The 17530-nt window shown below is 37.1% G+C and overlaps 1 protein-coding gene across 1 annotated transcript; it reads left to right on the plus strand.

Annotated features, from left to right (window-relative positions):
* Positions 1–15699: 15699 nt before the first annotated feature.
* Positions 15700–16802, plus strand: LOC141485331 (uncharacterized). The gene is made up of 2 exons (XM_074181824.1): positions 15700–16033; positions 16097–16802. The coding sequence occupies exons 1-2, from the start codon at positions 15879–15881 to the stop codon at positions 16800–16802; spliced, it is 861 nt and encodes a 286-aa protein (XP_074037925.1). The 5' UTR covers positions 15700–15878.
* The last annotated feature ends 728 nt before the right edge of the window (positions 16803–17530 follow it).

Consider the following 17530-nt stretch of genomic DNA (forward strand, 5'->3'; position numbering starts at 1 on the left):
GCAAAATGAGGGTAGTAATTCGTAATACGTAATTCGAGGGAAAGGTCATTCATCACATGGCATATTTAATAACTGAAACACCCGCAGAAAAATTAGGTTTTGAAAGAGGGTGGAGTAAGTGGTTCCCTGAACCTGATATTGACGGTATGAACATCCGTTCGAAAAGAAATTTTTCTATCAAGATAGGCAGGCTTTCTGGTGAGAATAATTTTATGGAGTAGGTTGGCGGTATGCAAGGTTCTTCTGTTATTCATATTTAACCAATAGGCATCTTTGAGCTTATGAGAGATTATCTGGGAACGTCTTATTCCATTAATAAGTCTCAAGCACGAGTTTTGTACTTTTTGAATTTTACGTTTATACTGCTAACTCAAATGTGGTCTATATACAGTATTAGCATAGTTGGACTGTAATAAAACAAGTGCTTCACATAGTACTGATTTTGATTTCAGTGGAAGATACTGACTAACTCCATATATCAATTTTAAAGAAGAATATGCTCGTCGTATCAAGTTATTCAAGTACTTTTCGAATCTGAGATTGTGGCCAAGATTTTTTGCTTCTTCCGCCAACTTGATATCCATGCCATTGATTGATATGTTTAGGTACTCTAAAATATCAGATCGTTTGGACTTTGGTCGAAATAATAGAATATTTGATTTTTGAGAGTTCAGGAGTAAACAGTGTTCTGTTGCAGCCCCATAAAAATTATCCATGTCTTTATTAAGTATCATGCAAGAATCTTTTACATCTAGAGGGGGAAAACTATAATAAATTTGGGTGTCATCCGCATAGAAGTGCACTTTGCAGTGATTACAATTTTTGATAGGATTGGAGAAGTGAAAAGGAAACAGGATCGGCCCAAGTATAGAGCCTTGTGGCAATCTACGTTGAAGAGATAGGGAAGATGAAAAATTTCCATCAAACGTTACTCTTTGATTTCTTCCATTAAGATAATTGGCAAGCAAGGTGATAGCTGAAGTTGACAGACCAACGTAATGTAAAATTGATATCAATAAATCGTGGTTTATAGTGTCAAAGGCTCTACTGAAGTCAATAAGTACTAGAGCTGTACAATGCCCTCTATCTGAAGCTCTGACAATATCATCTACAACATGCAGCAATGTTGTAGTGCAACTGAATTCCTTCCGAAACCCAGACTGAACCGGTGGTAAAATGTTGAATTCTGAAATGTGCTCCAGGAGTTGTACTTCTATGGATTTCTCTAGTATTTTAGATACAGCCGGAAGTACACTAATGGGTCGTAAGTCTTTAAACTCAGTGGAAATATTTTTTTTTGGTAACACTTCCACTGCACTGCCCACATCTTAGGAAAAATATTTTCAATCAGACAATGACAATGTAATGTACTCAACAATATGCGGACAACATATTGTACAATCAGCCTTATACAAACTAAAACCATCTAGTTTCACAGTTTCATCAGTAATATTGTTATCGAGCTAAGTTTCACAAATAAAAAATACATCATAATCATTTTCGATGAGTAACTTCACATCTGTTAAGGAAGGAATGTGTTTTCCTATACAATACAGTGCATTTCAATCAGTATGAACCACCCTGAATAAGTCATTCGATATTGAGACTGTAAAAAAACTTCAGTTTTCATGGTGACTCATTTCTACGTGACCATTCAATGCAATCAATAATCATGTCTTAACAAAAGAAATAAATACTTTGTGAGTGAGTTGATTGACTTCAATGTACTGAATACAGTGTAATTTTTGAGTACTATCATCGGTTTCAGAATTCCAGAGGCAAATTTCTTGTGAAATTTTATTAGAAATAAAATTGTCTTACTTTTTTGATTGATGGCCTCTTTATTCTGTGGAAATTCGTATTGAATATGGGATAGAGAAAATAACGTTTGTCCAATTTCTAATGAGATTTTCAATCGTTACGACCAGTTTAGGTTTATTAACCTTCTCAAGTGGACTGACGTAGTGAAACTGCGCCGTAAAAATTTTAGTGGAAATTTTTTGGTTTTCAAGTTAGTGGATGTTAAAAATCAAAGTGAAATGTACATTTTTGTAGATAACATGAGAACTACTTGAATTTAAACTTAATATGAAGATTTGACTCATTTTTCATGATCATCATATTCATCTCTACTTACCATATATACGAAGTGTATTACGATTGGTTGATTATTAAGGTGTTGAAGACACTATCCTGGCAGACCATGATGAACCCCTCAGAGTCCAATTTCAACCTACTTGACCTGAGGAAAGTGAAGGTCTCATGCATTGGCTCATCCTTATGTTGCCGTGAGTGAAGTGATCTCTGCGGCTTTTATATGGGTCATTTGCTTGGCGGGTTTCAACTCGGTGATGAAGTTATGATCACCTCGTTCATTGTCGAAAACTAATCCGAGTTCACCAGCTACTCGGGCTGCTGCTCGAGAGAAGCAATGTTGGAGCATTTCTCTCGGGCAGATCTTTTATGGTCGCGGACCATGCGAGAAGGGGGTCCAAACTCTGGACGAGTTTAAAGGCTCCACCAGTACGATTCTGTTATGTGGACACTTCAAACTCAAAAGTCCACGGCTTCCCTATCGTCGGGGGAAGTAGTATCGTGAAACGAAATGATACAGCTCCTTTCGGGTTCATTTCACTACTCCAAATGAGTAGAGTATGATTGAAACGGCGAGCATATTCGTAGCAGCGACTTTGTTTTTTCCTGAGAGTTCCGATGACCAGAAATGTCGGAGTTTGTGCTGATCCTTGCCGCAGTGAAGGTTCTTCACTGTTGTAACCCTTCGTGAGTGTAGTTGTTTCATCACGAAGTGAGTATACGTCTCTCCAGCATTCAGGTGGTGCAGGATGCTTCCATCTACGAGTTGCACATCCTCTCCATAGTATCCGCATTATCCATTTTGTCTATCTTGAATTCCATATCGATAGCGTACGTGTACCTTTTCACTACCGTCAAGGACTGATGAAGACCTTTTTCTCCAGAGGCACAAAGTTCAAGTTCATCAATATAAAACAAATTAGTGAGTTTATGCCTCGGATTTCCGGAGATGCCACAGTTATATCCTCGAGTATTTCTGAGCGCAACGTATAATGGCAATAGGGAGATGCAGCAGATGAGTGCACTGAGACAATCGTCTTGAAATACACCCCTTCTGAAAGTTACCCGCACTGTTAGAACTCTAGCCTGACCAGATGAAATGATGGAGCGAGTCCGCCAGAGTGATATCAGTTGTTCGAAGCATCTCACTATTTTGTTGGTCATCTCGGCGAGTAATCGTATGTATCATATATACCGAGTGTATCACGATTGGTGTATAATTTTTATCATTTTTGTTGACATATGTTTGCGCTGGTCAGGCCCTATCCCCAGATGTCCCGATATATTCAGAAGGGTGCATAAAGGGCGGCGCGATGAACAGAACCTAGGGCGGCATCAAGCCTAAGTCTGCCACTGCTCCATCATTCTTCAAAAATATCATTTTGTCATAAAACTTCAGAAGAGTTTACTCCCATCTCATATTTGAATATTTATGATGGCACTCAGAGAGCAGATAAGGCTAAATTGGGAAGTAGTAAAGCTCACAGACAAACCGAGATTGAGCGCATCAACAAGTTTCACGAGGCTGCGTAAGCTGATAGGTCAGATCCTCGATAAAAGTTAACTTTCAAACGCATTCATGGGACTAATGACCAAAATAGATTTGAAAACATTTTGTGTTGTTTCAAGTTGAAGTGAGGATTTTTTCCAGGATAATATTTTCTTTAATCAGATAGAAGTAAAACTGGAATCAAAAACAATAATTTTTTCGAATCACCAAAAATAAAATTCTTCTCTCGACACGCCTTCCACCAACTAAGTTAGCGTCTTCTGGACATAAAGAAAATGTATTCCTTACTCTGAAATTTGCCTTCCTTTATATCTAACAGGTATATAATGGGCAACTAAGAATGCGACTTTTCTTACTGTTCATAGTGCTCATGCTACGTTTTGCTATTTCCAGACTTTCGGAAACATTAAAAAATCCTGTGTCATGTATCGATTTCTACAGCCATTCTCCAAGGATTGTTGAGCAGCAATATACTTTTCTGGTCTTCAAATTCGAATGTATTGCATGCTCTTTGAAATGAATTTTGATGGCTCACTTTCCAACATTTCGACATATTATGATAAATAGTTACTCTGAAGATGAAATGTTGAAATATTAACTATGCTGTGAGGTCTGTGACAAAAAATATATCGGTCAGACTGAGCGAGTCATCGAAACTAGCTTCAAAGAACACGTAGACCAGTTGAGTGTTGCTCAACATACCTTGAAGAACGGCCATAGAAAAAATGAAAACTGAAATTGTTGAGATCGGTTAATGATACTAGGTTTTTAGATGCATTCTAATGTCTGGAAATGTGGAATAGGAACTATGAACGGTGACAAAGTTTTTGTACCAAACAGACCATTGTATAATTCTTTAAAAATCATCAATTTCTCGTAAACTTCAATTACGAATAAGTATTATTCATTTCCTGAAGATGGCAACTTTGTTAGTGGAACACGCTTCGAGAAGTCGATTTTATTTATGGTGATTGGGAAAAGTGCTTCTTCAATCAGAGTTTGACACTATTGAAGTTAATTTTTCTTGAATTCATCCCAAAGTTGATAACCTATTGACCAACTTCCATATAATCTGATGAAAAACAAACGGTAATATTTTCATTTTCATTTCCCTACTGAAAATATGTCAGGTCCTTTCAGAACACATCATGATCTTTTTATTATTCACAACAATCAACCTCATAGCAGATTGGCAGAGAAATCTCTATTGGAAAATGAATTGTTAGACCAATATTATTAATGATTCCAACAATGAATTGAAAACGCTATAGAACTTGATGAACAACAAACCGAACCACTTTTAATGAAAATGAAAAATAACCTCAAATCACAACCACACAATCGCTGGTTCTGTCAAAAAAAAATCAGACTCACCGAATCGTCCTCATAGAGATTGAAATGGTGAGTCCATATTCCGTATGTTTGCCCATTTTACTGAGCGTAACAGGAAGCGCATAATTCTTAATTACTTCAAAATTCTTCTGCTATGGCAACGACGAAATTCCCTCCACGATTTCAAAATATTCTGATAACATTAAAATATTTACAAAAATAGTACAGAATCAATTCTCGTTATGAAAAAATGAGAATTCAATGTATTGATATTTTTAAAATGATTCGCCCTCTTGGTTGTTCTAAAATATTAGAAACAACGATATCCATAATATTATAACATCATCTGGGTATTATAGATGGACTATTCTTTGGTTCCTGTGATGGATTCAACACGATGAAGCATGAGTATCATTACCTGAATTAGAGGCAGATCGTGTACGAGATCTAATTCAGAAATCAATCTAGTCATATATGTATATCTGGCAGAACTATCAAGGTGCAGATTGAGAGTGAGTCACCTTATGACATTGGCCACCCTTACAGTCGATATCCTAGGGCCATGTATTTTTTGCTTCACGTGAATGATTTTCACATTCTTATTAATACTCAAAACAAACTCGAATAGGATTCATAGATCACAGAGTGTAAACTTTGACGGAGACTATTTTCCCAGTTTGTTAGCCGTGTTTTCATGGACAACAGATTTTTATGCCTGTGTTTCGTCTACTACTGCGGTACACATAATCAAAGGCGATGGAGCAACGAATGAAGTGTTCGAGTTGTTCTTTGAGCACATGTTCAGGTAGGAACGTAAATGAAAAAATATTTTCTTCACCACTCATAAAGTTTCATAGACTGAATTGGGATGATTCTGAAAAAAAAGTATTCGAACCAAAAGAAAATATCATCTTAGGTCAGCTGAGAACCCAGCTGAGGACCCCAGAGAGCTTTTAGTGATACCGAGGCTAATACCGGATTTCTTGTGGCTGTGGGTCAGTCTACGTTGGAAGCACGAGAAGAAATATAGGTATCCGGCTCTCTGAATACAAGGGAAATTGTCGTTTTGGGCAAATCGACAAAATAGCTGTGGCCGAGTATGCACACAAAGGAGGTACTCAGGAATACCTACTTGACACAACTCAGAAAACTTTGTTTTTTGCCTCACCACCTTTCATAATGTTCACCACAGGTAGAAAAACCTGCAGACGGCCAAAAAAACCGAAAAATAGCTTCGACATGGTGTTCATAGAGTTTACAATTTTCTCAGGCCAACACTCAACCTTTCAGTCGATATCGGTGGCATAAAATCAGTACTTCACAGTCAGCACGATACTCGGATCTAGAACTCGACTACAAACTCCCACTCAATAGCCACATAGCCACTAAACGAGTTATATTGGAGTTCTTATACATTCACGTCAAATTTTCATAGACTGTACCTCATTATTTGTATGATGGACTTCATAATACAGAAAAAAGTTCATTAAAATGATTAATGATTCAGTATATAGATACATCATTAGGAACACGACCATATTTTAGCGTTCACATCAATTCATTCATATGTATTCCTAACATATACATTTTTTAATAACGGAAAACTGAACAAAAACAGTACCACAAATATAATTCCAGAAAGAAAATAACTTTCAGTTGCATCTTATACTTAGATCACAAAACTCGTTCAGAATATAACGATATAATTTCACGATTCTGCGTGACTACGTATACCGACTATTCAATGACCAATTTGCCTATCATCTTTCCTACTACAAGATTTTGAGAAGATACCGTACGAAAACATCAGAGGTACCGCTTTATATCCATATCTCCAGTACAATCATCAGTATGCTTATCAAATTGGTGAATAGAGATACTTCGTATAACATCATAACATTGTAGAGAACATGAAGAGATTGCTATGGCCATATTTCTGAATATACAAGGATCATTTGACAATGCAATACCCGATTCTATGGGATCATCTTCGGCTAAGAAAGGCTTGGAATTCAGCATATCTTGCCAAATCTACACCAAGCTCATGAACGGAACAGCAACTACGATTTTAGAAGATGAGGCCATTAGGTTCAGGGCCACTAGGAGCTGCCCACAGGGTGGGGTACAGAGGTCACTTTGGAAAGTATAGCTTGTATTATTTTCCAAAGAACACTGAACGTTGTTCACAGTTAGTACCAGAGAGAGCAGATGTCTGTGAACTACAGCAAAACTGTAGGAAAAGTATTATGGATGATTCGTCTCTAATTTGCTTCAATGGTAAAGTTATTCCATTTGCAACGTAGGTGCATTCCGTCATAACTAATCGTCTCAGTGTTAAAAAATGTAAAAGCTAAAAAATTATGATATATCATGAATCAATAAATTGATGGTTGTACCTGTTACTACGTAGTAGGAGATCTTCATAAAAAATGAGAATTTTTTTTTCTGTTTTTAACCACTTGTATTTGTTATTGACGTTACTGCAGTTTCGTCCTATAAGGACATTTTTAAACGAATACAATAGAGTTCATTGTATTCGGACAAACGTGGTAGAAAATCATCATTAAAAATGAGAAAGAAACTTCCTATATTTTTATACCACTTGTATTTGTAATAAACGTTACTGCAGTTTCGTTCAACAATGACGTTTTCAAACGAATAAAATGAAGTTTATCATATTTGAATATCAGAAAGAAACTTTCTGTTATTATACCACTCGTATTCATATTTGTATTTAACGTTACTGCAGTTTCGTCCTACAGGGACATTTTCAAAAGAATATGATTAAGTTTATGGCATTAGGACAAACGTTGTAGAAAATCATCATGGAAAATGAGAAAGACACTTCCTATGTGTCTATACCACTTGTATTTGTAACTTACGTTACTGCAGTTTCGTCCTACAACGACATTTTAAAACGAATACAATGAAGTTTATTGTATTCGAAAAAACGCGGTAGGATATCATCATGAAAAAGGGAAAAGAAACTTTTTATGTGTCTATACCACTTGTATAGCGAAACACGTGTCGCGGTTTTTGTAAAACCCGTATAGTGAAAATCATAGATTAAACTCCATTTATCAGTTTTTTTATTGTATTCGTTTAAAAATGACCTTGTAGGACGAAACTGCAGTAACATCAATTACAAAATACAAATGGTATAAAACATAGGAAGTTTTTTTCATTTGTCATATCATAATTCTTTGGTATATTGGTCAAGGTGACCATTTTTACAATTTTTCTTGAATTGAAAATCAAAAACCAGAGAAGACTCTGTGAAAGTGTTAAACATAATGATTGCTCGTTCATTAAAATCGGTTTTTATCTAATAATTCAATGTTCCTCTGACTTTTACATGAAACAGCTGATGCCGTCAACATCATATATCATTAAATGACTACATTCAGCTTCGTATACAAAATCAATATTTTGATAAATTAATAGATTCCATTCAATCGGAAGTCTAATGAAAAACGGTCCATGCATATGGATGAATAGATATATTGAAGTGAAAATATGGAAGTTTCAGATAATAAAGATCGGTAAAAAGGCATGTATAAAAAGAGGAGTCTGAATTATGATCTTCTAATTAAATTCTGGCTATAAACTGACTGCCAAAGCCGTTATAATCCTCTCGTGGAAATACTGAATGAAGGTTTGGGGCTCTCCGAAAGCGTATAGGAGTATGTTAATGAGATTATGATATTGGATCCGATTTGTATACTCGTGTGGAAAAATGATGACTTTCAGACTGGTAGTCATTATCTACAAATTGTTATTGGCTTATCGATAATTGAAATGATAATTGGTTTCCTGCCTGAAATAATCCTGGTATCAATCAAAAGAGAGTTTCGAAAAAAACAATTTTTCACTTTCGTATATTTGTACGATGAAAAAATATATGCCATGATATGGTTTATAGATACTTTGAAATATACGGAAGAGACTATTCTGCAAAAATGCTAATTCACTGTCTCAAGAAGGGTAATTTATAGGCTCTCTCTTCGAATAGAAAATGAAATCGATAAATCATCAAGTTAGACCTCAGAAGAATGAGACATGCTAGTTCGCCATGCACCAGTCCATTCTGAATATGAATATGTTTTTTCGTTAACAGCTGTCGCACCCCTATGAACGATAACCCTCAGAAGTCGAAACTTGTGCGAGCTAAGGAATAACGAGGTCTTACCTTTTAACGTGTGATTCCTAACACGGGTTGGACGATATCAAGTGAAAATCGATCGTTCAGCCTGCTTCTTTCACCACCAACTCACACAGCGGTCGAATGAATGAGTGAACAAAGCACACACGTCGAACCGACCGGCTACCGACATACCTATCTATGATACATGATAAAACGATCAGAAATATCAATATATTACCTGAGAGTCATAACTGCATGAACCCAGCTCACACCTCAACTTTTGTAAATGGCAAAACACCATGTGTCATACATCACTCAAAATGTTCATCTAGTGAAATGGAGGTGTTGAAGTTTTATTAGAAATAAACCTCGAATATTTCTTAAACGAGTACCCAACACATTTCCGCGTTCACCTATTTTTTTCAAATGAAAACATGTCATGTTTGATGATACAGCATTCAAAAGTGACGGTTAAATGTAAGTCTGAAAAGATTCATCAATAATTCGGACAATCCATTAGGTAGACAAGTAGAGAAGATGTTGAAGTAGTTGAACATTTCTGTTACTTTCAATATTGTTTGCGATCAATAAGGGATAGTTTTACACGTATTTCTGAAAACGCATAAGAAGTCTCACTTGTTTTGATTTTTTACTAAAATATATTTGCGAACGTGCGACGGTTAAAATCCGTTTTCGCAATATATAAAATGAGAATTTTTCGTAGGTAAGTCCTGGTAGTTACACTGATATTTTCTCGTGAAATGTAGGTAAGAAAAGTGATAAAAATTCAAGTGCAGAATATTTCAGACAAATTGCTTAGGAAATCAGTGGAAATCAGTAGGAGATTTGAGCCGGTTCTAAGCCTCCCCCCACCACTATGACGTATTAATTGCTTTTTTATTGGTTGTTGTTTGGTGAAGTCACTGTGATGTGACCTTGAAGGGTGTGGTGTATGGATCGTTCAGAAATTTTTTCCCGGTTCTAATCCTCCCCCCCACCAATATGACGTGTTATTTGCTTTTTTTTGTTGTGCAGTGAAGTCAAGGCGTTGTGACCTTGAAGTGTCTGGTGCATGGATCGTTCAGATTTTTTTTTTTCATATGAGATTTTGTGTGTGTATGTGTGTGTGTGTGTTAGAGAATGCACGGTACAGGGTTTCATCATGTGCTTGTTTGTCTATGTACAAACATACGTCTGCATACTTCGAAGATCCTCCAAGTAATGAATGCTCCATCGGTGTGAGGGCACCAAGTTAGTAGTGGAGTGACGTCACAGCAATAACCGTTCAACGGCTAGAGAGCGACATGTTCACTCCACGACGTGTGGCAGAGTAATGCGTATTCATCGGTCTGCTCTCACCTCCCTCGATGTAGTGAAGGATGTGACGTAACGCCCCAGACTCGCCATCAATGGTGACACGCAGGCGGGCGAGGACTGTGCAAACGTCTGCCCTCTCCGAGAGCGCAACGATCACTGCTTGCTCGTGCCGGCAACTCGCATCAAATTGGGAGATGGGCTTGGCTGTGACGTCATGCATCTCTAGCGGATGCATCGATGTGTCCTTACCTACCCTCACTCTCTACGGTGATGCGCAGGCGACGTGGATTATGGTATTTAAGAAGCGGGCGAGTGTTGGTTATGTCAGTTTCCATCGAGTGAGTTAGTGAGAACATATCATAGAAAATGTATTCTTGTGAATGTGGTAAATCTTTTACCCGTAGTGACAACCTTCGTCGTCATCAGCTCCAGAGTTGCCAAGGAGGGCCATCAGTGAAACGAGTGAGATTAGATGACGCTGCAGCACCTATGTACACATGTAATTGTTGTAATGTGATGATTCCATTGACTCAAGTGAATTCTCACAATAGAACTCTACAACATAAGAATAATACATGTGTTCAATTCAGTGATGGTGTTCAAATTATAAAGAGCGCCTTCAAACGTCGGATTGCGACATACAGGGTGCAGAGTTCCATTGTTTCCACCGATTACATGTTATTCTTTAATGAAATCAGGCAGAAAGTTATAGAATTATTGGAATCGGCCATCAGGGTTCACAAAATCATCAAAGTGAATATGGAAGTATTTGGGAGTTATATTCTACAAACACAAGACCTGAAGGAAACCAAATCATTTAATTCACAGAATAGAACAGTTGATCAATCTACTGATTTGAATTCCTTATTTGATGGATTTCGAAATGGGATTATCGCTCAAACTACAGAATTCCAGGAACGTGATTCAGGTAAACATTTCTACCAAGTTTTAATTGGATGGATTAGTAATATTGTTATGTATTTAAGGTTGGACTTGTGAAAAAATCATGTTTCTGGAGTTGAACATTAATAAATACAGCCCGCTCAGTGGATGTTCATATGTGAAGCTGCCTGAATGTATTGAGCGTAGGAAGGCCGTGGTTAATGTCCGTAATGAAGATCAGCATTGTTTTGCATGGGCTATCACTTCAGCACTACATCCTGCAATCGATAGAACATCAGAAGTTTCATCGTATCCACATTTCAGTACAGTCATAGATGTAACAGGTATGAATTTTCCGGTAAAGTTGAAAGATATTGTGAAATTTGAAGACAAGAATGATATTTCAGTTAATGTGTACGGTTTAGAAAGTAAATTCGAGAAGGGTAAAATAATGTATGAAATAATTGGACCATTACGTTACTCTCAGAGAAGACTTAGAAGACATGTCAATTTGTTACTTATCACAGATGATTTCGGTAATAATCATTATTGTTGGATCAAAGATCTTTCAAGATTAGTTTCAAGCCAATTATCGGCTCATGAACATAAGAAATATTTTTGTGATGGCTGTTTATTATATTTTTCTAATGAACAATTACTATTACGTCATAAGATAAATGATTGTAATCACTTGAGTACTACAACACCATCAACCAATTTCAAAGTCAATAAATATGGGAAAACGGTACCTGAAAATATACTAACTTTTGAAAACTTTGAGAAACAAATGAAGGTACCATTTGTAGTGTATGCAGATTTTGAATCAGTACTGAAGCCGATTCAAACCACTAAACCAAATCCTGAATACTCGTATTCGATCAAGACATTCAAACATGAGCCTTATTCATTTGCTTATTTGATTAAATGTTCATACAATGATGATTTATCAAAATTTGTTTCGTATAGGGGTGTGGATGCAGCCCAAAAATTCGTTAGCAAAATCGAAGATGATTTGAAAAATATTTATGAAAATCATCTCAGGTTTCCTATTCCTATGGATGTACAAACTCCTGAGGAAGAGGAACAGTTTGCTTCTGCCACAAATTGTGGCATTTGTTCCAAACAATTTAATGATGGCGAAGTCAAAGTGAGGGATCATTGTCACCTCACAGGAAAAAAAAGGTCCCCTGCTGCTCATTCATCTTGTAATTTGAATTTTAAATTGCCAAATTTCATTCCTATAATTTTTCACAATCTCAGTGGATATGATTGTCATTTATTCATAAAGGAATTGTATAAAAACAAAGATAAAGTGGATGTCATCCCACAAACTAATGAAAAATATATATCTTTCACAAAACATCTCTTTACACACTCCTATACGGATAAAGATGGTAGGGTGAAGAAGAATTATTTGAAAATGAGATTCATTGATAGTTTCAGATTCATGCCTAGTTCTTTGGAGAATTTAGGTGCAAATTTAACATCTGATCAGTGTATCGAGATGCGCAAACATTTCCCACAAATTGAAAATTTCAATTTGATGAGAAAGAAAGGTGTATTTCCCTATAGTTTTGTTGATGACATCGAAAAACTGAATCATCCAAGACTTCCAACCAAAAATCAATTTTATGATAAACTCAATTGTGAACATATATCAGATAATGATTATGGGAGAGCTCAACTTGTTTGGAATTTATTCGAATGTCAGGATTTGGGTGAATACTCTGATTTATATTTAAAGTCAGATGTGTTACTATTATGTGACATTTTTGAAAACTTTAGAAATATATCTGTTGATAAATATAAATTGGATCCGGCACAATACTTCACTGCACCCGGATTATCGTGGGATGCCATGTTGAAATATACTAATATTGAATTGGAATTACTAACTGATATTGATATGGTTCACTTCTTTCAAAAAGGTATTCGTGGTGGAATAAGTCAATGTAGTGAAAGGAAACATAAAGCAAACAATACATTTTTACCGGATTATAATCCAAATGAACCATCTTCATTCATTTCATATTTGGATGCAACAAATCTATATGGTCACAGCATGTCGCAACCATTACCAACAGGTGAATTTTCATGGTTAGCACCTCATGAAATTCTCAATCTTGATATAATGAATGTGGATATCGATAGTCCTTATGGATATGTATTGGAAGTGGATATACATTATCCCCAAGAACTTCATGATAAACATTCCGATTTACCATTCTTAGTTGAACGTTTGATACCTCCATATGCAAAATCGAAAGTTCCCAAATTAATTCCAAATTTAAACGACAAAAGAAAATATATTGTTCACTATAGAAACTTACAGCAAGCTGTCAATCATGGTTTGATAGTGATGAACACACATAGAGTATTGAGGTTTAAGCAATCATGTTGGATGAAGCCTTATATAGATTTGAATACTGAAATGCGTAATAGGTCTAATAACAAATCTGAAAAAGATTTCTACAAACTAATGAATAATGCAGTCTATGGAAAAACAATGGAAAACGTAGACAATAGAATTGATGTTAGACTCATTACACATTGGGAAAATATAAAAAGAACTATAGGTGCTAGTTGTCTCATATCTCGACCAAATTTTAAAAAATGCTCTATTTTTACAGAAAATTTTGTTGCCATTCAATTGGCTAGAGTAAAAGTTCATTATGATAAACCACTATATTTAGGATTTTCCATTCTAGAATTATCTAAAACAGTTATGTATGATTTTTTCTATGGATGTATCAAACAAGAGTTTGGAGAAGATGCGTCCTTACTCTACACTGATACCGACTCCCTCATTCTCAAAGTAAATACAGACAATTTCTATGAATTTATCAAAAATAATATAAATAAGTTCGATACATCTAATTATAAAATAGGAAACCAATTCAATATTCCAGTGACAAAGTCAGTTCTGGGTAATTTCAAAGATGAATTCCCAAATGATCCAATAATCAGCTTTTACGGTACAGGTGCTAAAGCGTATTACGTGAAATCTGTTGATGGTGAACTGAAGAAGGCCAAAGGTGTGAAACGATCTGTTATAAAGAATGAATTGACATGTGAAGACTATGAAAAAATCATTGAAGAGGGAGGTATGATATTCAGGAAGATGAACTCGTTCAGAAGCGTATTGCATGATATTTACACTGAATTGAAAAATAAAGTCGCTTTATCGTATCATGACGACAAGAGATTCATCATTCCGAATACCACTCGAACTCTTCCATGGGGTCATAGCGATATAGAATTTTATCGAAATGATCCTAATGATAACATTCGTTGGGTGTCTGAAATCGTTCATTATTTTTCTCAAGAGAGCGCCTTAGACCAACTAATCAATTTGTTGACTGTAGAGATGAATAATTGAATTATAATTCGAAGTATTATTGCTTATTCCTTCAAACCGGAACATTCTTATTTGTGATTATTTGTGATTATTGTATTATGTGTTGTATATGTATCACTTTTACCAAGTTACTTAGATGAATAAAAAATGATAAAAATATTATTTGTTTCATTTCTGTTTTCCTAACCAATTACTGTAAAGTATATAACATAATGTAAATGAAAGAAATATCAGTTTGAAAAGAATCATCGTAGAGTGCACAATGTCTAAAACAATCGATAAGTTTGGTAGAAAAAGAAAATTGGGTGGTAATGTCATTCGAGGTCCTCCCGGGATTGGTTTTAAATTAACAAAAGATGGTCATTATGACATGCAAAGAAAAATATTGAAAAATATAAGCGAACCAATTGACAAGAGTGATTGTGTAACTGTATCATATCTTGAGGGGGAAATTAACGGAACAAAGGAGGTTATACTTCTAGCCCTACAAGCTGCAATACAATCCACAATAGGTAATATTGCTCGCGATGCCCGTCAAGCATTTGACGATAAAATTGCAGAGGCTCGGATAACTTTCACTCGTAAATTTGACAAACTTACAAATGATGTGGACATAAAAATGTCTGACATAACAGCGTCTACAAATAAAAAATTTGATGCTATGTCAAACATAACAGGGACTACAATGAAAAAGTATGATGTACTAGAAGAGAGAGTTGAAGTTTTGGAGAAAAGCCATAAAGTCAGGCCATCAGGTGGACTGGGATATCCAGGACTGGACATTGATCCAAATGTTAGAATAATAGAACCAAAACCAAAACCAACAGATGACGTATTAATTGAACCAACATGGTGAATTTACTCCCGCGTTAGGTTAGATTAGATTAATACATACTGTAGGTTAGGGTCATAGGTGTTAGGTTAGGTTAGGTTTCACGGCGCGCGAAGCGCGCGGGTGGGGGTGGGGGGCGGCGGGGCCACGCGTAGCGCGGCCCCGCCGCCCCCCACCCCCCACCCCCCCCTCCTCCCCCCGGGTGGTGGGTGGGGGGCCACCGCGCCGGCGCGCGAAGCGCGCCGGCGCGGTGGCCCCATTACGCTCGCGCCGGCGCGCGAAGCGCGCCGGCGCGAGCGTAGCGAATTGGGGCGTAAGCCGCGCGGAGCGCGGCCCGCTTTCTTCCCACCATTGCTCACCCCGCCCACTTCCTACCATTTCTCGCCCCACCATATTCCAACCATTGCGCATGCACGCCCCCACCTCATTCCCTCCACTCCCAATGATGTTGATACCCCGAGGAGCATGTTCTTCTACATTCAGTACGACAACTCCAGTCATCCAGAGCAGTCCAGCCATACTCAACCAGAAGCAGTGTACTATACGACGAGGAGCTAAGTTTGAGTAAGTTAACAATGTACTTTAATTTTTTACATCTACTAACTTTGTATTATTTTACATTTTCAGAATGGCATCCAACACTCAGGAATTAAATAACGCTGTGGCATCCATCATGCCTATGACAGAGCAGGAGAAGGCATCCACTTCGCGAGTTAGGTGCAGATCCACCAGCCCTGACTTATTCGAGGAGGAGGAGGAAGTCAGGCCTGTAAAGAAGGTTTGCCAACGACCTGCAGCGAAGGTTGGTCCTATTTCTAAGTACCGAGCTACTTGCAATAGGACTAATCCTTATGCAGGTAGTTGGTCGACCGCTCCAAACAGCTTAAGGCCCTCCACACCACCCGCAGCAGTAGTGGAACAACCTAGGGCGCCTTCTCCGGAGGAGCCACCAGTTGTATTGTCCCCATCGGAGGAGGCTCCCATCGTATTCACTCCGTCGGTGGTGCCGCTTTCGCCGATGCTGGCAACACCGGTGACGAATCCTGAAGTGTTAGTGCCACAAGTGCGACAGCCTATCGGAGAGGTTAGTGAAATGTTGGACAGTTTTCTACAGAGATGTAAGGAAGCAGAACATGCTTCTCGAGCTAGTGAGGCCGCGTTGGTTAAAAGGAAGCGCGAAATGGCTGAAATTGTTAACCGACGGAGGGAAGCAGAAAAAGTAATAGCCGAACTAGATCGGAAGTATGCATCTCTGGAGAAAAAGTGTGAAGCAGATACCTCTTCGATAGAGACTTATAAAAAGTTAGTGACTTTTATAAAAACTTTCCCATAGATTAAGTGTAAGTGTAGTAAGATTAGTTTTAGGTTAGTTAGGAATATTTAATTAAGATAGTTTTAAGTTTATGTTTGTAATTTTAGGAAATAAAAATAAAATAAAAAAAAAAGAAGTGAAATTAAGGGTGTACATTGTTTTGGTTTGGTACACATTGAACAATGCGATGGTTGGAGCATTTTTCTTCACTTCGTCTCATTATTATTTCCTTTTTTTTATTTCAATTACAAGTTCTTCTATGCAAATACCTCACATCAATTTTTGTGTTCTCTAATCTATTGTAAATAATCTCTTGGGAAGAAAATATGTTTCATAATGAAATCAATAAGTATATTTCATATAATTCATATAGTATTTTCAATTTTCTCTTTCATGGAATATAGCTCATGTCATTTTTGAAATTCATTCCCACTTAATCCCCTCTCCTCCCCACTCCTCCCCCACTCCCTTTCAAAAGTATAAAAGTAGGAATTATCTGTTGGAATATTCAGTTGATCAGCCACCTTCAACATGGAACCTGATTCAACTACTGAGCCGTACAGTGACCCAGCGCATCAACATCCTTACTGGGCTTCTATCCATGAAGGTTTCGTTACCTCCACGACGGCACCTCACTCGATGGATTATGATGACATAATTTATGATGATCGGATACAAGTGCTTCACGTTACTGGAACCGATCAAGCGGACCTGTCTGATGGGGATTATCCAGATCCCTATGATTGGCG

Source organism: Leptinotarsa decemlineata, unplaced genomic scaffold (genome assembly GCF_025532065.1).
Source record: "Leptinotarsa decemlineata unplaced genomic scaffold, Ldec_3_MD MMD2_tig00026316_RagTag_RagTag, whole genome shotgun sequence".
In the NCBI taxonomy this organism is placed as follows: Eukaryota; Metazoa; Arthropoda; class Insecta; order Coleoptera; family Chrysomelidae; genus Leptinotarsa; species Leptinotarsa decemlineata.